Source organism: Calonectris borealis, chromosome 33 (assembly GCF_964195595.1).
Source record: "Calonectris borealis chromosome 33, bCalBor7.hap1.2, whole genome shotgun sequence".
NCBI classification, from domain to species: Eukaryota; Metazoa; Chordata; class Aves; order Procellariiformes; family Procellariidae; genus Calonectris; species Calonectris borealis.
Genome location: NC_134344.1, coordinates 624,284 through 644,519, shown reverse-complemented (window position 1 = coordinate 644,519; position 20,236 = coordinate 624,284). Strand labels below are relative to the sequence as shown.

General features: G+C 69.5%; 4 protein-coding genes across 4 annotated transcripts in view; 1 reads left to right on the top strand and 3 right to left on the bottom strand.

Moving 5' to 3' along the window:
* The window catches only part of LOC142074202 (uncharacterized), a 159,063-nt gene extending 155,933 nt beyond the window's left edge, over positions 1 to 3,130 (bottom strand). Inside the window, 3 exon segments of the mRNA XM_075134733.1 lie at positions 614 to 696; positions 852 to 2,442; positions 3,013 to 3,130. Coding sequence (XP_074990834.1) covers positions 614 to 696; positions 852 to 2,397 — 1,629 coding nt within the window. The 5' untranslated portion in view covers positions 2,398 to 2,442; positions 3,013 to 3,130.
* The window catches only part of LOC142074173 (uncharacterized), a 227,996-nt gene that overhangs the window by 121,977 nt on the left and 85,783 nt on the right, over positions 1 to 20,236 (top strand). The window lies entirely within an intron of this gene.
* On the bottom strand, positions 3,801 to 10,950 carry LOC142074203 (uncharacterized). The gene is given in 3 exon segments (XM_075134734.1): positions 3,801 to 6,874; positions 7,031 to 7,119; positions 9,453 to 10,950. Coding segments are annotated over 3 exon segments (3,888 nt in total). The 5' UTR covers positions 10,896 to 10,950; the 3' UTR covers positions 3,801 to 4,518.
* Positions 12,269 to 19,815, bottom strand: LOC142074204 (uncharacterized). Its single transcript, XM_075134735.1, is given in 2 exon segments — positions 12,269 to 14,756; positions 17,330 to 19,815. Coding segments are annotated over 2 exon segments (4,215 nt in total). The 5' UTR covers positions 19,781 to 19,815; the 3' UTR covers positions 12,269 to 12,992.

Genomic DNA, 20,236 nt, shown 5'->3' with positions numbered 1-20,236 from the left:
CGGCGGAGCTGCTCCGACAGCCCTGTTTGCGGAGGACTGTTGCCAAATTAATGAGTTACAGGACCCTTTGTGCTCGTGCAGGGAGGAGAAAGCTGCACCATGAGGCTCACGCCACGGGATTCTGCTTCGGGGTCCCGCCATTTCCACCCCCCAAACCCCATGGCGAAACACAGGCAGGTAAAAGGCTCGGCCCCATCTACACAACGGCCACAACATGGACACAGCGCGGCGGAAAGGTGGCTCGGGGCGTCCTGAGGCCTCGGTCCTGCGGTGGGGTGCAAGACACAGCTGCCCGTCCGGCACGGGCTTCCCAGAGTTCCGGCTGGGACAGGGTCAAGGAATCCTGGTGGGCTGCCGGTGCCATGTCCCTGTTGGGCACAGGAGAAGCGAAACGTCCCCTCGAGTCCATCCCCACCGCGGCTCCTCTCCCACCGGTGCCCGCTCAGGCTCGGGAGGGTCTTGGCTGCCCGCGCCGCTCAGGCTCGTCAAGGCTCCTGCTCCCCCACCACTGGTGGAAGACCCCGGGCACCCCCGAGCCGCCTCCAGCTCTGCCCGGCTCAGCCCCACAGAAGCAGCAGGGCCGGACGCGCGGAGGAGGAGCAGCGGCGGGCGCCTATCCCAGGTGGATCCGCTGGTGCCTGATGAGGGCAGACACGTCGAGGAAGCTCTTCCCGCAGTCGCTGCACTTGAGGGTGTCTCCCTGGTGTGGATGCGCAGGTGGATGATGAGGGACGAGCTCTCGTGAAAGCTTTTCCCACAATGGGGGCGCTGGTAGGGCTTCTACCAGTGTGGGTGCACAGGTGGATGATGAGGGACGAGCTCTCGCAGAAGCTCTTCCCGAAGTGGGGGGCACTGGTGGAGCTTCTCCCTGGTGTGGATGCGCTGGTAGACAGTGAGGGCCAAGCTCTGCCTGAAGCCCTTCCCGCACTGGGAGCACTTGTAGGGCCACTAGCCGGTGTGGATGAGCTGGTGGACGAGGAGGTCCGTGCTCCGCCTGAAGCTCTTCCCACACTGGGAGCACTGGTAGGGCCGCTCCCCGGTGTGGATGCGCTGGTGGACGACGAGGGCCCAGCTCCGCCTGAAGCTGTTCCCGCAGTCAGGGCACTTGTAGGGCCGCTCCCCGGTGTGGATGCGCTGGTGGACGACGAGAGCTGAGCTCCGCCTGAAGCTGTTCCCGCAGTCAGGGCACTTGTAGGGCCGCTCCCCGGTGTGGATGCGCTGGTGGACGACGAGTGCCGAGCTCCGCCTGAAGGTCTTCCCGCAGTCAGGGCACTTGTAGGGCCGCTCCCCGGTGTGGATGCGCTGGTGGACGACGAGTGCCGAGCTCCGCCTGAAGCTCCTCCCGCAGTCGGGGCACTTGTAGGGCCACTCACTGGTGTGGATGCGCTGGTGGACGATGAGAGCCGAGCTCCGCCTGAAGGTCTTCCCGCAGTCGGGGCACTTGTAGGGCCGCTCGCCGGTGTGGGTGCGCTGGTGGATGATGAGGGCTGAGCTCCACCTGAAACTCTTCCCGCAGTCAGGGCACTTGTAGGGCCGCTTGCTGGTGTGGATGCGCTGGTGGGCGACGAAGGCCGAGCTCTGGCTGAAGTTCTTCCCGCACTTGGCGCAGGTGTAGGACCGCTCACCGGTGTGCAGCCACTGGTGCTTTGTCAGGTCCAAGCTCTGCTTGAAGCTCTTCCCGCAGTCGGTGCACTTGTAGGGCCGCTCGCCCAGGTGGATCTGCCAGTGCCTGACGAGGGCCGAGCTGCTCTTGAAACTCTTCCCGCACTGGGAGCACTGGTAGGGACACTCGCCAGTGTGGTTGCGTTGGTGGACGACGAGGGCCGAGCTCCACCTGAAGCTCTTCCCGCACTGGGAGCACTTGTAGGGCCGCTCGCCGGTGTGGATGCGCTGGTGGACGATGAGGTGTGAGCTCCGGCTGAAGCTCTTCCCGCACTGGGAGCACTTGTAGGGCCGCTCGCCGGTGTGGGTGCGCTGGTGGACGGCGAGGGCCCAGCTCCGGCTGAAGCTCTTCTCGCACTGGGAACAGTTGTAGGGCCTCTCACCAGTGTGGGTGCGCTGGTGGACGACGAGCTCTGAGTTCCACCTGAAGCTCTTGCCGCAGTCGAGGCAGGCGAAGGGCTTCTCCCCGCTGTGGCTGCACCGGTGTGCCAGCAGCGCAGTGCTCTGCGCGAAGCTCTTGCCGCACTCCACGCAGCTGTTGGGGTGTTCCTCGGCAGAGGCCTGCTGACGCATGACCGTCTCCTTGCGCTTCCGCCGTCCGCGCCCGCGCCCGCCCGCCTCGGCCTCGCCGCCATCCCGGGGGGCCGGCTGCCCCTCCGCCCGGCCCTGGCCCCTCGGGGGCCTGCCGTGCTCGGGCTGGGGGGCCGCGGACCCTCTGCAGCGCTTCGGCGACATGGCGGGGGGCTCCCCGAGCCGGGGGCGTCCCCGTGCCGTCCCCACCTGCGGCGACAAGGGGAGAAGCCAAACGTGAGTCGCTCCCCCTGAAAGGCCGCGTTGGGGGATGCCCACCCTCCGGCACCCCCCAGCTCGGGGCGCCCGAGCGGCCACGAGCCCTGGCAGCCCCCACAGCGAGGACGAACCCGGGACGGGTCGGGGCTGGCTTTAGGGAGGGAAATTCCGAGTCCAGCCTTTCCTGGGGCCCTCGAGGCGCCGGCGCCCGGCTTCAAGGGGCCTCGGCGCTCCGGCGGCGTGCCGAGTCGCCGGGGCGGTTCGCCCGGGCTTGGCGGTGCGCGGTGCTGCGGGAGCAGCCCAGGCCGGCTGGCGGCGGCAGGGACGTGCCAGGGAGACGCCGCGACTCGGCTCGGGGGCAGCGGGAACCTCCCTGGCGCCCCAAATGGCGCCTGGCGGCTCGGCTTCGCGGCGAGGCCCCCGGCCCCGGCACGCACAGGACCCCCGGCCCCTCGACCCCCCCGGCCACGGCCGCTCTCCGGGCCCCAGCACCGCCAGACGGGGCCGGGCCGGGCACGCGGGACCCCCCGCCGGTGGCCTCCGCCCGCGCTACCCCGGTACCTGCGGGCCCGGCCCGGGCCGGCGGCGGAGGCGGCTGCGGCTCCTGCCCCGTCCCCGTCCCGGTCCCCGTCCCCCGCTGCCGTCCGGGCGCTGCGCGGCCTCGCCGGTGCCGGGCGGACAATGGAGGCGGCGACGGCGCCGACCCAGGAAGTTCAACCCCCGGGGGCTGCTCGGAGGAAGGCGGTGCCGGCGAGGGGAAGGCCCCGGCCCCGGCCCGGCCCCCATCGCCATTCCCCAGCCCCCAAGCCCCCGCCACCCAGCACCCCCGGGCCCCCCGGCGCTGCTCATCCACCCCCCCGCGGCGTTCGGGACAGGGTCGCTTCTCCTGTGGCCCCGACCCGCACCCCGACCCTTCTCACCAGGACGGCGACGTGCTGCCCGCCCCCCACTTCGGGGAGGGGCCCCCTTCTTGCCCTCGCCCTGCCCGCGGCCAGACCCGCTGCCGCAGGAGGACAGAGCCGAGGATGCCGCGCTTGCCAAGGGCGCCCGCAGCGGGAGCAGCCGCCCTGGCCGGCGGTGCCGGGGTCCCGCGGGCCCGGCATCCCCCCGACCCTGGGAGCAGCCCAGAGACCCAAACCCTGGGCTGGGGGGGCCCGCAGGCTCCCGGTCCCCTCAGCAGCATTAGACCCCCTCCCCGATGTGCCGCCCTTCCCCACTGCACGACTCCACGTCCGGACAAGAAAGGCCTGGGGGAGCGAGGGGACCCCCCAGATGCGCATTTTGGCCGCGACAGCCCCCGCAACCCCCCGTCCTGAACCCGGGGAAAACACAGGCGTGCACAGCCCGCGGCCGGTACAGCAGCTCTTTACTATGGCAGGCAGGGAAAGGAAAGGGATCGCGCGCCCCGGCACGCCGAGCACCGGGCTGGAGCTGAAATTACCTTGCCAGCGGCCTTGCTGGAGCTGCTCCGACAGCCCTGTTTGCGGAGGACTGTTGCCAAATTAATGAGTTACAGGACCCTTTGTGCTCGTGCAGGGAGGAGAAAGCTGCACCACGAGGCTCACGCCACAGGACTCTGCTTCGGGGTCCCCCCCTTTCCACCCCCCAAACCCCATGGCGAAACACAGGCAGGTAAAAGGCTCGGCCCCATCTACACAACGGCCACAACATGGACACAGCGCGGCAGAAAGGTGGCTCGGGGCGTCCTGACGCCTTGGCCCCGCGGCAGGGAGTGAGCCACGGCCACCCGCCCAGCACAGGCTTCCCACAGGTCTGACCGGGACAGAGTCAAGGAATCCCGGCAGGCTGCCGGTGCCATGTCCCTGTTGGGCACAGGAGAAGCGAAACGTCCCCTCGAGTCCATCCCCACCACGGCTCCTCTCCCACCGGTGCCCGCTCAGGCTCGGGAGGGTCTCGGCTGCCCGCGCTGCTCAGGCTCGGCAAGGCTTCTGCTCCCCCGCTGTGGCTGGAAGCCCTGGGGCCCCCCGAGCTGCGTCCAGCTCCGTCCGGCTCGGCCCCCCGAAAGCAGTGGGGCCGGATGCCTGGAGAAGGAGCAGCGGCGGGCACCTATCTCAGGTGGATCTGCTGGTGCCTGACGAGGGCTGAGCTCTCACCGAAGCTCTTCCCGCAGTCGCCACACTGGTAGGGGGTCTCCCCGGTGTGGGTGCGCAGGTGGGAATTGAGGGACGAGGTCTGCTTGAAGCTCTTCCCGCAATGGGGGCACTGGTAGGGCTTCTCCCCGGTGTGGGTGCGCTGGTGGCGTATCAGGGCCGAGCGCTGTTTGAAGCTCTTTCCACAGTCACTGCACTTGTAGGGCTTCTCGCCGGTGTGGATGACCTGGTGGATGATGAGGGACGAGCTCTGCTTGAAGCTCTTCCCACAGTGGAGGCACTGGTAGGGCTTCTCCCCGGTGTGGGTGCGCTGGTGGCAGGTCAGGGCTGAGCGCTGCTTGAATCTCTTCCCACAGTCACTGCACTGATAAGGGGCCTCCCCAGTGTGGATGCGCTGGTGGGTGATGAGACACGAGCTCTGCTTGAAGCTCTTCCCGCAGTAAGAGCACTGGTAGGGGGTCTCCCCGGTGTGGGTGCGCAGGTGGATGATGAGGGACGACCTCTCGCAGAAGCTCAACCCGCAGTGGGGGCACTGGTGGGGCTTCTCCCCGGTGTGGATGAGCCGGTGGACGACGAGGCCTGAGCTCCGCCTGAAACTCTTGTCGCAGTCAGGGCACTTGTAGGGCCGCTCGCCAGTGTGGATGCGCTGGTGGACGACGAGGGCTGAGCTCTGCCTGAAGCTTTTCCCGCACTGGGAGCACTTGTAGGGCCGCTCGCCGGTGTGGGTGCGCTGGTGGATGACAAGGGCCGAACTCCACTTGAAGCTCTTCCCACAGTCAGGGCACTTGTAGGGGCGCTCGCTGGTGTGGATGCGCTGGTGGACGACGAGGTCAGAGCTCCGCCTGAAGCTGTTCCCGCAGTCAGGGCACTTGTAGGGCCGCTCGCTGGTGTGCAGCTGTTGGTGCTTTGTCAGGTCCAACCTCTGCCTGAAGCTCTTCCCACAGTTGGTGCAGTTGTAGGGCCGTTCGCCCAGGTGGGTCCGCCAGTGCCTGACGAGGGCCGAGCTGCTCTTGAAGCTCTTCCCACACTGAGAACACTGGTAGGGCCGTTCGCCAGTGTGGTTGCGTTGGTGGACAACAAGGGCTGAGCTCCGGCTGAAGCTCTTCCCACACTTGGAGCACTTGTAGGGCCGCTCGCCGGTGTGGGTGCGCTGGTGGATGACGAGCTCTGAGTTCCATTTGAATCTCTTCCCGCACTGGGAGCACTTGTAGGGACACTCGCCAGTGTGGGTGCGCCGGTGGATGATGAGGGCCGAGTTACAGTTGAAGCTCTTCCTGCACTGGGAGCACTTGTAGGGCCGCTCACCAGTGTGGGTGCGCAGGTGGATGACAAGGGTCCAGCTCCGGCTGAAGCTCTTCCAGCACTTGGAGCACTTATAGGGCTGCTTGACGGTGTGGGTGCGCTGGTGGACAACGAGGGCCGAGTTCCAGTTGAAGCACTTCCCGCACTGGGAGCACTTGTAGGGCCGCTCGCCAGTGTGGATGCGCTGGTGGACGACAAGGGCTGAGCTCCGCCTGAAGCTCTTCCCGCACTGGGAGCACTTGTAGGGCCGCTCGCCAGTGTGGATGCGCTCGTGGTCAACGAGGGTCCAGCTCCGGCTGAAGCTCTTCTCGCACTGGGAGCACTTGTAGGGCCGCTCGCCAGTGTGGATGCGCTGGTGGATGATGAGGTCCGAGTTCCACCTGAAGCTCTTCCCGCAGTGGGAGCACTTGCAGGGCCGTTCGCCGGTGTGGATGCGCTGGTGGACGACGAGGTCCGAGTTCCATCTGAAGCTCTTCTCACATTGGGAGCACTGGTAGGGCCGCTCGCTGGTGTGGGTGCGCTGGTGGACGACGAGGTCCGAGTTCCACCTGAAGCTCTTCCCGCACTGGGAGCACTGGTAGGGCCGCTCGCCGGTGTGGATGCGCTGGTGGACGATGAGGGCCGAGCTCTGGCTGAAGCCCTTCCCACACTGGGAGCACTTGTAGGGCCGCTCGCCAGCGTGCAGCCGCTGGTGCTTCGCCAGGCCCGAGCTCTGGACGAAGCTCTTCCCGCAGTCCGTGCACTTGTAGGGCCGCTCGCCCAGGTGGATCTGCCAGTGCCTGACGAGGGACGAGCTGCTCTTGAAGCTCTTCCCACACTGGGAGCACTGGTAGGGCTGCTCGCTGGTGTGGGTGCGCTGGTGGACAACGAGGGCCCAGGTCCGCCTGAAGCTCTTCTCGCACTGGGAGCACTGGTAGGGCCGCTCGCCAGTGTGGGTGCGCTGGTGGATGACGAGCTCCGAGTTCCACCTGAAGCTCTTCCCGCAGTCAGTGCACTTGTAGGGCTTCTGGCTGGGGGGGTGCAGGGCCGGGCTGGCAGCGGCGGCGCTCACCTCCTTCCCGCCATCCTGGCAGCTCTGTGGACTCCTGCCGGCGTGTGTGTGCTGGTCCTGCAGCAGGTTGGTGCTCAGGCCGAAGCTCTTGCCGCAGTCGAGGCAGGCGAAGGGCTTCTCCCCGCTGTGGCTGCACCGGTGTGCCAGCAGCGCAGTGCTCTGCGCGAAGCTCTTGCCGCACTCCACGCAGCTGTTGGGGTGTTCCTCGGCAGAGGCCTGCTGACGCATGACCGTCTCCTTGCGCTTCTGCCGTCCGCGCCCGCGCCCGCCCGCCTCGGCCTCCCCGCCATCCCGGGGGGCCGGCTGCCCCTCCGCCCGGCCCTGGCCCCTCGGGGGCCTGCCGTGCTCGGGCTGGGGGGCCGCGGACCCTCTGCAGCGCTTCGGCGACATGGCGGGGGGCTCCCCGAGCCGGGGGCGTCCCCGTGCCGTCCCCACCTGCGGCGACAAGGGGAGAAGCCAAACGTGAGTCGCTCCCCCTGAAAGGCCGCGTTGGGGGATGCCCACCCTCCGGCACCCCCCAGCTCGGGGCGCCCGAGCGGCCACGAGCCCTGGCAGCCCCCACAGCGAGGACGAACCCGGGACGGGTCGGGGCTGGCTTTAGGGAGGGAAATTCCGAGTCCAGCCTTTCCTGGGGCCCTCGAGGCGCCGGCGCCCGGCTTCAAGGGGCCTCGGCGCTCCGGCGGCGTGCCGAATCGCCGGGGCGGTTCGCCCGGGCTTGGCGGTGCGCGGTGCTGCGGGAGCAGCCCAGGCCGGCTGGCGGCGGCAGGGACGTGCCAGGGAGACGCCGCGACTCGGCTCGGGGGCAGCGGGAACCTCCCTGGCGCCCCAAATGGCGCCTGGCGGCTCGGCTTCGCGGCGAGGCCCCCGGCCCCAGCACGCACAGGGCCCCCGGCCCCTCGACCTCGGCCCCGGCCCCTCCACCCCCCGCCCACGGCCGCTCTCCGGTCCCCGGCGGGGACCGGGTCTTGGGCCCCGCCACCGCCAGACGGGGCGGGCCGGGCCGGGCCCGCGGGACCCCGTGCCGGTGGCCTGCGCCCGCGCTGCCCCGGTACCTGCGAGCCCGGCCCGGCCCGGCGGCGGAGGCGGCTCCTGCCCCGTCTCCGTCCCCGCTGCCGTCCGGGCGCTGCCGCGGCCTCGCCGGTGCCGGGCGGACAATGGAGGCGGCGGCGGCGCCGACCCAGGAAGTTCAACCCCCGGGGGCTGCTCGGAGGAAGGCGGCGGCGGCGGCGGCGAGGGGAAGGCCCCGGCCCCGGCCCGGCCCCCATCGCCATTCCCCAGCCCCCAAGCCCCCGCCACCCAGCACCCCCGGCCCTGCTCACCCACCCCCCGCGGCGTTCGGGACAGGGTCGCTTCTCCTGTGGCCCCGACCCGCACCCCGACCCTTCTCACCAGGACGGCGACGTGCTGCCCGCCCCCCACTTCGGGGAGGGGCCCCCTTCTTGCCCTCGCCCTGCCCGCGGCCAGACCCGCTGCCGCAGGAGGACAGAGCCGAGGATGCCGCGCTTGCCAAGGGCGCCCGCAGCGGGAGCAGCCGCCCTGGCCGGCGGTGCCGGGGTCCCGCGGGCCCGGCATCCCCCCGACCCTGGGGGCAGCCCAGAGACCCAAACCCTGGGCTGGGGGGGCCCGCAGGCTCCCGGTCCCCTCAGCAGCATTAGACCCCCTCCCCGATGCGCCCCCCTTCCCCGTCGCGTGACTCCACGTCCGGACAAGAAAGGCCTGGGGGGGCGAGGGGACCCCCCAGCTGCGCATTTTGGCCGCGACAGCCCCCGCAACCCCCCGTCCTGAACCCGGGGAAAACACAGGCGTGCACAGCCCGCGGCCGGTACAGCAGCTCTTTACTATGGCAGGCAGGGAAAGGAAAGGGATCGCGCGCCCCGGCACGCCGAGCACCGGGCTGGAGCTGAAATTACCTTGCCAGCGGCCTTGCTGGAGCTGCTCCGACAGCCCTGTTTGCGGAGGACTGTTGCCAAATTAATGAGTTACAGGACTCTTTGTGCTCGTGCAGGGAGGAGAAAGCTGCACCACGAGGCTCACGCCACAGGACTCTGCTTCGGGGTCCCCCCCTTTCCACCCCCCAAACCCCATGGCGAAACACAGGCAGGTAAAAGGCTCGGCCCCATCTACACAACGGCCACAACATGGACACAGCGTGATGGAAAGGTGGCTCGGGGCGTCCTGACGCCTCGGCCCCGCGGCAGGGAGTGAGCCACGGCCACCCGCCCGGCACAGGCTTCCCACAGGTCTGACGGGGACAGAGTCAAGGAATCCTGGTGGGCTGCCGGTGCCATGTCCCTGTTGGGCACAGGAGAAGCGAAACGTCCCCTCGAGTCCATCCCCACTGCGGCTCCTCTCCCACCGGTGCCCGCTCAGGCTCGGGAGGGTCTCGGCTGCCCGCGCCGCTCAGGCTCGGCAAGGCTCCTGCTCCCCTGCTGTGGCTGGAAGCCCCCGGGCCCCCCCGAGCCGCCTCCAGCTCTGTCTGGCTCAGCCCCCCAGAAGCAGTGGGGCTGGACGCCCGGAGGAGGAGCAGCGGCAGGCGCCTATCCCAGGTGGATCCGCTGGTGCTTGATGAGGGCAGACTTCTCACGGAAGCTCTTCCCGCAGTCGCCGCACTTGTAGGGTCTCTCTCCGGTGTGGGTGCGCAGGTGGGAGTTGAGGGACGAGGTCTGCTTGAAGCTCTTCCCGCAGTGCGGGCACTGGTAGGGCTTCTCCCCGGTGTGGATGCGCTGGTGGCGTATCAGGGCCGAGCGCTGCTTGAAGCTCTTCCCGCAGTCACCGCACTGATAAGGGGCCTCCCCGGTGTGGATGCGCTGGTGGGTGATGAGGCATGAATTCTGCTTGAAGCTCTTCCCGCAGTGGGGGCACTGGTAGGGGGTCTCCCCAGTGTGGGTGCGCAGGTGGGTGATGAGGGGCGACCTCTCGCAGAAGCTCATCCCGCAGTGGGGGCACTGGTAGGGCTTCTCCCCGGTGTGGATGCGCTGGTGGCGGATCAGGGCCGAGGTCTCGCAGAAGCTCTTCCCGCAGTCGCTGCATTGGTACGGCTTCTCCTGGGCGTGGATGCGCTGGTGGGTGATGAGTAATGAGCTCTGCTTGAATCTCTTCCCGCAGTCGCCGCACTGGTAGGGGGTCTCCCCAGTGTGGGTGCGCAGGTGGGTGATGAGGGACGAGCTCTGCTTGAAGCTCTTCCTGCAGTGGGGGCACTGGTAGGGGTTCTCCCCGGTGTGGATGCGCTGGTGTCGGATCAGGGCCGAGCTCTCGGAGAAGCTCTTCCCGCAGCCAGCGCACTGGTAGGGCTTGTCCCCGGTGTGGATGCGCTGGTGTTTGAGGAAGGACGAACTGTAGCTGAAGCTCTTCCCGCAGTCGGCGCACTGGTAGGGCCGCTCGCCCAGGTGGGTCCGTCGGTGCATGTTGAGGTTGGAGCTGCTCTTGAAGCTCTTCTCGCACTGGGAGCACTGGTAGGGCCGCGCGCCGGAGTGCAGCCGCTGGTGATTTGCCAGGCCTGAGCTTTGGCCGAAGCTCTTTCCGCACTCGGGGCACTTGTAGGGCTTCTGGCTGGGGGGGTGCGGGGCCGGGCTGGCAGCGGCGGCGCTCACCTCCTTCCCGCCATCCTGGCAGCTCTGTGGGCTCCTGCCGGCGTGTGTGTGCTGGTCCTGCAGCAGGTTGGTGCTCAGGCCGAAGCTCTTGCCGCAGTCGAGGCAGGCGAAGGGCTTCTCCCCGCTGTGGCTGCACCGGTGTGCCAGCAGCGCAGTGCTCTGTGCGAAGCTCTTGCCGCACTCCACGCAGCTGTTGGGGTGTTCCTCGGCAGAGGCCTGCTGACGCATGACCGTCTCCTTGCGCTTCCGCCGTCCGCGCCCGCGCCCGCCCGCCTCGGCCTCCCCGCCATCCCGGGGGGCCGGCTGCCCCTCCGCCCGGCCCTGGCCCCTCGGGGGCCTGCCGTGCTCGGGCTGGGGGGCCGCGGACCCTCTGCAGCGCTTCGGCGACATGGCGGGGGGCTCCCCGAGCCGGGGGCGTCCCCGTGCCGTCCCCACCTGCGGCGACAAGGGGAGAAACCAAACGTGAGTCGCTCCCCCTGAAAGGCCGCGTTGGGGGATGCCCACCCTCCGGCACCCCCCAGCTCGGGGCGCCCGAGCGGCCACGAGCCCTGGCAGCCCCCACAGCGAGGACGAACCCGGGACGGGTCGGGGCTGGCTTTAGGGAGGGAAATTCCGAGTCCAGCCTTTCCTGGGGCCCTCGAGGCGCCGGCGCCCGGCTTCAAGGGGCCTCGGCGCTCCGGCGGCGTGCCGAGTCGCCGGGGCGGTTCGCCCGGGCTTGGCGGTGCGCGGTGCTGCGGGAGCAGCCCAGGCCGGCTGGCGGCGGCAGGGACGTGCCAGGGAGACGCCGCGACTCGGCTCGGGGGCAGCGGGAACCTCCCTGGCGCCCCAAATGGCGCCTGGCGGCTCGGCTTCGCGGCGAGGCCCCCGGCCCCAGCACGCACAGGGCCCCGGCCCCTCGATCCCGGCCCCGGCCACTCTCCGGGCCCCAGCACCGCCAGACGGGGCCGGGCCGGCCCCGCGGGACCCCGCGCCGGTGGCCTCCGCCCGCGCTGCCCCGATACCTCAGGACCCGGGCCGGACCGGCTGGAGCTGCGGCTCCTGCCCCGTCCCCGTCCCCCGCTGCCGTCCGAGCGCTGCCGCGGCTTCGCCGGTGCCGGGCGGACAATTGAGGCGGCGACGGCGCCGACCCAGGAAGTTCAACCCCCGGGGGCTGCTCGGAGGAAGGCGGTGCCGGCGAGGGGAAGGCCCCGGCCCCGGCCCGGCCCCCATCGCCATTCCCCAGCCCCCAAGCCCCCGCCACCCAGCACCCCCGGCCCTGCTCACCCAACCCCCCGCGGCGTTCGGGGCAGGGTCGCTTCTCCTGTGGCCCCGACCCGCACCCCGACCCTTCTCACCAGGACGGCGACGTGCTGCCCGCCCCCCACTTCGGGGAGGGGCCCCCTTCTTGCCCTCGCCCTGCCCGCGGCCAGACCCGCTGCCGCAGGAGGACAGAGCCGAGGATGCCGCGCTTGCCAAGGGCGCCCGCAGCGGGAGCAGCCGCCCTGGCCGGCGGTGCCGGGGTCCCGCGGGCCCGGCATCCCCCCGACCCTGGGAGCAGCCCAGAGACCCAAACCCTGGGCTGGGGGGGCCCGCAGGCTCCCGGTCCCCTCAGCAGCATTAGACCCCCTCCCCGATGCGCCCCCCTTCCCCGCTGCACGACTCCACGTCCGGACAAGAAAGTCCTGGGGGAGCGAGGGGACCCCCCAGCTGCGCATTTTGGCCGCGACAGCCCCCGCAACCCCCCGTCCTGAACCCGGGGAAAACACAGGCGTGCACAGCCCGCGGCCGGTACAGCAGCTCTTTACTATGGCAGGCAGGGAAAGGAAAGGGATCGCGCGCCCCGGCACGCCGAGCACCGGGCTGGAGCTGAAATTACCTTGCCAGCGGCCTTGCTGGAGCTGCTCCGACAACCCTGTTTGCGGAGGACTGTTGCCAAATTAATGAGTTACAGGACCCTTTGTGCTTGTGCAGGGAGGAGAAAGCTGCACCGCGAGGCTCACGCCACAGGACTCTGCTTCGGGGTCCCCCCCTTTCCACCCCCCAAACCCCATGGTGAAACACAGGCAGGTAAAAGGCTCGGCCCCATCTACACAACGGCCACAACTTGGACACAGCGCGGCGGAAAGGCAGCTTGGGGTGACCCGAGGCTCGGTCCCGCGGCGGGGAGCAAGACACAGCTGCCTGCCCGGCACAGGCTTCCCACAGCTCCGTGTGGAACAGGGTCAAGGAATCCTGGCGGGCAGCTGGTGCCGGTGCCATGTCCCTGTTCGGCACAGGAGAAGCGAAACGTCCCCTTGAGTCCATCCCCACCGCAGCTCCTCTCCCACCGGTGCCCGCTCAGGCTCGGGAAGGTCTCGGCTGCCCGCGCCGCTCAGGCTCGTCAAGGCTCCTGCTCCCCCGCTGTGGCTGGAAGGCCCCGGGGCCCCCCGAGCCGCCTCCAGCTCTGCCCGGCTCAGCCACCAGAAAGCAGCGGGGCCGGACGCCCGGAGGAGGAGCAGCGGCGGGCGCCTATCTCAGGTGGATCCGCTGGTGCCTGATGAGGACAGACTTCTTGCGGAAGCTCTTCCCGCAGTCGCCGCACTTGTAGGGCTTCTCCCCGGTGTGGATGCGCTGGTGGATGATGAGGGACGAGCTCTCGCGAAAGTTCTTGCCACAGTCGGGGCACTGGTAGGGCTTCTCCCCAGTGTGGGTGCGCTGGTGGACAACGAGGCCTGAGCGCCACCTGAAGCTCTTCCCGCAGTCAGGGCACTTGTAGGGCTGCTCGCCAGAGTGGATGCGCTGGTGGACGACGAGGGCTGAGTTCTGCTTGAAGCTCTTCCCGCACTGGGAGCACTTGTAAGGCCGCTCGCCGGTGTGGATGCGCTGGTGGGCGACGAGGGCTGAGTTCTGCCTGAAGCTCTTCCCGCACTGGGAGCACTTGTAGGGCCGCTCGCTCGTGTGGGTGCGCTGGTGGATTACGAGGGCCATGGTCCGCCTGAAGCTCTTCCCGCAGTCAGAGCACTTGTAGGGCCGCTCGCCAGTGTGGATGCGCTGGTGGACGACGAGGCCTGAGCTCCACTTGAATCTCTTCCCACACTGGGAGCACTTGTAGGGCCGCTCGCCAGTGTGGGTGCGCTGGTGGACGATGAGGTCCGAGCTCCACCTGAAGCTGTTCCCGCAGATAGGGCACTTGTAGGGCCGCTCGCCGGTGTGGGTGCGCCGGTGGACGACGAGGGACGAGCTCCGCCTGAAGCTCTTCCCGCAGTCAGAGCACTTGTAGGGCCACTCACCAGTGTGGGTGCGTTGGTGGACGACAAGAGATGAGCTCTGGCTGAAGCCCTTCCCACACTGGGAGCATTTGTAGGGCCTCTCGCCAGTGTGGGTGCGCAGGTGGATGACAAGCTCCGACTTCCAGTTGAATCTCTTCCCGCACTGGGAGCACTTGTAAGGCTGCTCACCGTTGTGGGTGCGCTGGTGGATGACGAGCTCCGAGTTCCAGTTAAAGCTCTTTCTGCACTGAGAGCACTTGTAGGGCCGCTCGATGGTGTGGGTGCGCTGGTGGACGACAAGGGCTGAGTTACAGTTGAAGCTCTTCCCGCACTGGGAGCACTGGTAGGGCCGCTCGCCAGTGTGGATGCGCTGGTGGATGATGAGGTGCCAGCTCTGGCTGAAGTTCTTCCTGCACTGGGTGCACTGGTAGGGCCGCTCGCCGGTGTGGATGCGCTGGTGGATGACGAGGTCCGAGCTCCACCTAAAGCTCTTCCCACACTGGGAGCACTTGTAGGGCCGCTCGCCGGTGTGGGTGCGCTGGTGGACGACGAGGGCCCAGCTCCGGCTGAAGCTCTTCCCGCACTGGGAACACTGGTAGGGCCGCTCGCCGGTGTGGATGCGCTGGTGGACGATGAGGGCCGAGCTCTGGCTGAAGCCCTTCCCACACTGGGAGCACTTGTAGGGCCGCTCGCCAGCGTGCAGCCGCTGGTGCTTCGCCAGGCCCGAGCTCTGGACGAAGCTCTTCCCGCAGTCCGTGCACTTGTAGGGCCGCTCGCCCAGGTGGATCTGCCAGTGCCTGACGAGGGACGAGCTGCTCTTGAAGCTCTTCCCACACTGGGAGCACTGGTAGGGCTGCTCGCTGGTGTGGGTGCGCTGGTGGACAACGAGGGCCCAGGTCCGCCTGAAGCTCTTCTCGCACTGGGAGCACTGGTAGGGCCGCTCGCCAGTGTGGGTGCGCTGGTGGATGACGAGCTCCGAGTTCCACCTGAAGCTCTTCCCGCAGTCAGTGCACTTGTAGGGCTTCTGGCTGGGGGGGTGCAGGGCCGGGCTGGCAGCGGCGGCGCTCACCTCCTTCCCGCCATCCTGGCAGCTCTGTGGACTCCTGCCGGCGTGTGTGTGCTGGTCCTGCAGCAGGTTGGTGCTCAGGCCGAAGCTCTTGCCGCAGTCGAGGCAGGCGAAGGGCTTCTCCCCGCTGTGGCTGCACCGGTGTGCCAGCAGCGCAGTGCTCTGCGCGAAGCTCTTGCCGCACTCCACGCAGCTGTTGGGGTGTTCCTCGGCAGAGGCCTGCTGACGCATGACCGTCTCCTTGCGCTTCCGCCGTCCGCGCCCGCGCCCGCCCGCCTCGGCCTCCCCGCCATCCCGGGGGGCCGGCTGCCCCTCCGCCCGGCCCTGGCCCCTCGGGGGCCTGCCGTGCTCGGGCTGGGGGGCCGCGGACCCTCTGCAGCGCTTCGGCGACATGGCGGGGGGCTCCCCGAGCCGGGGGCGTCCCCGTGCCGTCCCCACCTGCGGCGACAAGGGGAGAAGCCAAACGTGAGTCGCTCCCCCTGAAAGGCCGCGTTGGGGGATGCCCACCCTCCGGCACCCCCCAGCTCGGGGCGCCCGAGCGGCCACGAGCCCTGGCAGCCCCCACAGCGAGGACGAACCCGGGACGGGTCGGGGCTGGCTTTAGGGAGGGAAATTCCGAGTCCAGCCTTTCCTGGGGCCCTCGAGGCGCCGGCGCCCGGCTTCAAGGGGCCTCGGCGCTCCGGCGGCGTGCCGAATCGCCGGGGCGGTTCGCCCGGGCTTGGCGGTGCGCGGTGCTGCGGGAGCAGCCCAGGCCGGCTGGCGGCGGCAGGGACGTGCCAGGGAGACGCCGCGACTCGGCTCGGGGGCAGCGGGAACCTCCCTGGCGCCCCAAATGGCGCCTGGCGGCTCGGCTTCGCGGCGAGGCCCCCGGCCCCGGCACGCACAGGACCCCCGGTCCCTCGACCCCTCCGGCCCGGCCGCTCTCCGGGCCCCGGCGGGGACCGGGCCTTCGCCGCGCCATCGCCAGACGGGGCCGGGCCGGGCCGGGCACGCGGGACCCCCCGCCCGTGGCCTCCGCCCGCGCTGCCCCGTTACCTGCGGGCCCGGCCCGGGCCGGCGGCGGCTGCGGCTGCAGCTCCTGCTCCGTCCCCGTCCCCGTCCCCCGCTGCCGTCCGGGCGCTGCCGCGGCCTCGCCGGTGCCGGGCAGACAATGGAGGCAGCGGCGGCTGCGCTGACCCAGGAAGTTCAACCCCCGGGGGCTGCTCGGAGGAAGGCGGCGGTGCCGGCGAGGGGAAGGCCCCGGCTCCGGCCCGGCCCCCATCGCCATTCCCCAGCTCCCCCTGCCCCTCCGAGCCCCCCCGGCCCTGCTCACCCACCTCCCCGCGGCGTTCGGGGCAGGGTCGCTTCTCCTGTGGCCCCGACCCGCACCCCGACCCTTCTCACCAGGACGGCGACGTGCTGCCCGCCCCCCACTTCGGGGAGGGGCCCCCTTCTTGCCCTCGCCCTGCCCGCGGCCAGACCCGCTGCCGCAGGAGGACAGAGCCGAGGATGCCGCGCTTGCCAAGGGCGCCCGCAGCGGGAGCAGCCGCCCTGGCCGGCGGTGCCGGGGTCCCGCGGGCCCGGCATCCCCCCGACCCTGGGAGCAGCCCAGAGACCCAAACCCTGGGCTGGGGGGGCCCGCAGGCTCCCGGTCCCCTCAGCAGCATTAGACCCCCTCCCCGATGCGCCGCCCTTCCCCGTCGCGTGACTCCACGTCCGGACAAGAAAGGCCTGGGAGGGCGAGGGGACCCCCCAGCTGCGCATTTTGGCCGCGACAGCCCCCGCAACCCCCCGTCCTGAACCCGGGGAAAACACAGGCGTGCACAGCCCGCGGCCGGTACAGCAGCTCTTTACTATGGCAGGCAGGGAAAGGAAAGGGATCGCGCGCCCCGGCACGCCGAGCACCGGGCTGGAGCTGAAATTACCTTGCCAGCGGCATCGGCGGAGCTGCTCCGACAGCCCTGTTTGCGGAGGACTGTTGCCAAATTAATGAGTTACAGGACCCTTTGTGCTCGTGCAGGGAGGAGAAAGCTGCACCACGAGGCTCACGCCGCAGGACTCTGCTTCGGGGTCCCCCCCTTTCCACCCCCCAAACCCCATGGCGAAACACAGGCAGGTAAAAGGCTCGGCCCCATCTACACAACGGCCACAACATGGACACAGCGCGGCGGAAAGGTGGCTTGGGGCATCCCAAGGCCTTGGCCGCGCAGCAGGGAGCAAGCCATGGCTGCCCGCCTGGCACGGGCTGCCCAGAGTTCCGGCTGGGACAGGGTCAAGGAAATCCTGGTGGGCTGCCGGTGCCATGTCCCTGTTCGGCACAGGAGAAGCGAAACGTCCCCTCGAGTCCATCCCCACTGCGGCTCCTCTCCCACCGGTGCCCGCTCAGGCTTGGGAGGGTCTTGGCTGCCCGCGCCGCTCAGGCTCGTCAAGGTTCCTGCTCCCCCGCCGTGGCTGGAAGCCCCTGGGCCCCCCCGAGCCGCCTCCAGCTCCATCCGGCTCAGCCCCCCAGAAGCAGCGGGGCTGAACGTCCGGAGGGTAACAGCGGCGGGCACCTATCCCAGGTGGATCCGCTGGTGCCTGATGAGGACAGACTTCTTGCGGAAGCTCTTCCCGCAGTCACTGCACTTGTAGGGCCTCTCTCCGGTGTGGATGCGCTGGTGGATGATGAGGGATGAGCTCTCGCAAAAGCTCTTCCCACAGTGGGGGCACTGGTAGGGCTTCTCCCCGGTGTGGATGCGCAGGTGGCAGGTCAGGGCCCAGCGCTGCTTGAAGCTCTTTCCGCAGTCACCGCACTTGTAAGGGGCCTCCCCAGTGTGGATGCGCTGGTGGGCAATGAGGGACGAGCTCTGCTTGAAGCTCTTCCCGCAGTAAGAGCACTGATAGGGGGTCTCCCCGGTGTGGGTGCGCAGGTGGATGATGAGGGGCGGCCTCTCGCAGAATCTCTTCCCGCAGTGGGGGCACTGGTAGGGCTTCTCCCCGGTGTGGGTGCGCTGGTGGACGACGAGGCCTGAGCTCCGCCTGAAACTCTTGTCGCAGTCAGGGCACTTGTAGGGCCGCTCGCCAGTGTGGATGCGCTGGTGGACGACGAGGGCTGAGTTCTGCCTGAAGCTCTTCTTGCACTGGGAGCACTTGTAGGGCCGCTCGCTGGTGTGGGTGCGCTGGTGGACGACGAGGGCTGATCTCCACTTGAATCTCTTCCCGCACTGGGAGCACTTGTAGGGGCGCTCGCTGGTGTGGATGCGCTGGTGGACGACGAGGGCCGAGCTCCGCCTGAAGCTCTTCCCGCAGTCAGGGCACTTGTAGGGCCGCTCGCCAGTGTGGGTGCGCTGGTGGACGATGAGGGCTGATCTCCACTTGAATCTCTTCCCACACTGGGAGCACTTGTAGGGCCGCTCGCTGGTGTGGCTGCGCTGGTGGACGACCAGGGCTGAGCTCTGCCTGAAGCTCTTCCCACAGTCGGGGCACTTGTAGGGCTGCTCGCCGGTGTGGGTGCGCTGGTGGACGATGAGGGCTGAGCTCCGCCTGAAGCTCTTCCCACACTGGGAACACTTGTAGGGCCACTCACTGCTGTGGTTGTGTTGGTGGGTGATGAGGGCCGAGCTCTGGCTGAAGCTCTTCCCGCACTGGGAGCACTTGTAGGGCCGCTCGCCGGTGTGGGTGCGCTGGTGGATGATGAGGGCCGAATTCCAGTTGAAGCTCTTCCCGCAGTCAGGGCACTTGTAGGGCCGCTCGCCGGTGTGGGTGCGCTTGTGGATGATGAGGGCCGAATTCCAGTTGAAGCTCTTCCCGCACTGGGAGCACTTGTAGGGCCGTTCGATGGTGTGGGTGCGCTGGTGGACGACGAGGGCTGAGTTACAGTTGAAGCTCTTCCCGCACTGGGAGCACTTGTAGGGCCGCTCGCCAGTGTGGATGCGCTCGTGTACGACAAGGTGTGAGCTCCGGCTGAAGCTCTTTCCGCACTGGGAGCACTGGTAGGGCCGCTCGCCGGTGTGGGTGCGCTGGTGGAGGACGAGGTCCGAGTTCCACCTGAAGCTCTTCCCACACTGGGAGCACTGGTAGGGCCGCTCGCCGCTGTGGGTGCGCTTGTGGACGACGAGGGCCCAGCTCCGGCTGAAGCTCTTCCCGCACTGGGAACACTGGTAGGGCCGCTCGCCGGTGTGGATGCGCTGGTGGACGATGAGGGCCGAGCTCTGGCTGAAGCCCTTCCCACACTGGGAGCACTTGTAGGGCCGCTCGCCAGCGTGCAGCCGCTGGTGCTTCGCCAGGCCCGAGCTCTGGACGAAGCTCTTCCCGCAGTCCGTGCACTTGTAGGGCCGCTCGCCCAGGTGGATCTGCCAGTGCCTGACGAGGGACGAGCTGCTCTTGAAGCTCTTCCCACACTGGGAGCACTGGTAGGGCTGCTCGCTGGTGTGGGTGCGCTGGTGGACAACGAGGGCCCAGGTCCGCCTGAAGCTCTTCTCGCACTGGGAGCACTGGTAGGGCCGCTCGCCAGTGTGGGTGCGCTGGTGGATGACGAGCTCCGAGTTCCACCTGAAGCTCTTCCCGCAGTCAGTGCACTTGTAGGGCTTCTGGCTGGGGGGGTGCAGGGCCGGGCTGGCAGCGGCGGCGCTCACCTCCTTCCCGCCATCCTGGCAGCTCTGTGGGCTCCTGCCGGCGTGTGTGTGCTGGTCCTGCAGCAGGTTGGTGCTCAGGCCGAAGCTCTTGCCGCAGTCGAGGCAGGCGAAGGGCTTCTCCCCGCTGTGGCTGCACCGGTGTGCCAGCAGCGCGGCGCTCTGTTCGAAGCTCTTGCCGCACTCCACGCAGCTGTTGGGGTGTTCCTCGGCAGAGGCCTGCTGACGCATGACCGTCTCCTTGCGCTTCTGCCCCCCGCGCCCGCGGCCCCCTGCCTCGGCCTCCCCGCCATCCCGGGGGGCCGGCTGCCCCTCCGCCCGGCCCTGGCCCCTCGGGGGCCTGCTGTGCTCGGGCTGGGGGGCCGCGGACCCTCTGCAGCGCTTCGGCGACATGGCGGGGGGCTCCCCGAGCCGGGGGCGTCCCCGTGCCGTCCCCACCTGCGGCGACAAGGGGAGAAACCAAACGTGAGTCGCTCCCCCTGAAAGGCCGCGTTGGGGGATGCCCACCCTCTGGCACCCCCCAGCTCGGGGCGCCCGAGCGGCCACGAGCCCTGGCAGCCCCCACAGCGAGGACGAACCCGGGACGGGTCGGGGCTGGCTTTAGGGAGGGAAATTCCGAGTCCAGCCTTTCCTGGGGCCCTCGAGGCGCCGGTGCCCGGCTTCAAGGGGCCTCGGCGCTCCGGCGGCGTGCCGAGTCGCCGGGGCGGTTCGCCCGGGCTTGGCGGTGCGCGGTGCTGCGGGAGCAGCCCAGGCCGGCTGGCGGCGGCAGGGACGTGCCAGGGAGACGCCGCGACTCGGCTCGGGGGCAGCGGGAACCTCCCTGGCGCCCCAAATGGCGCCTGGCGGCCC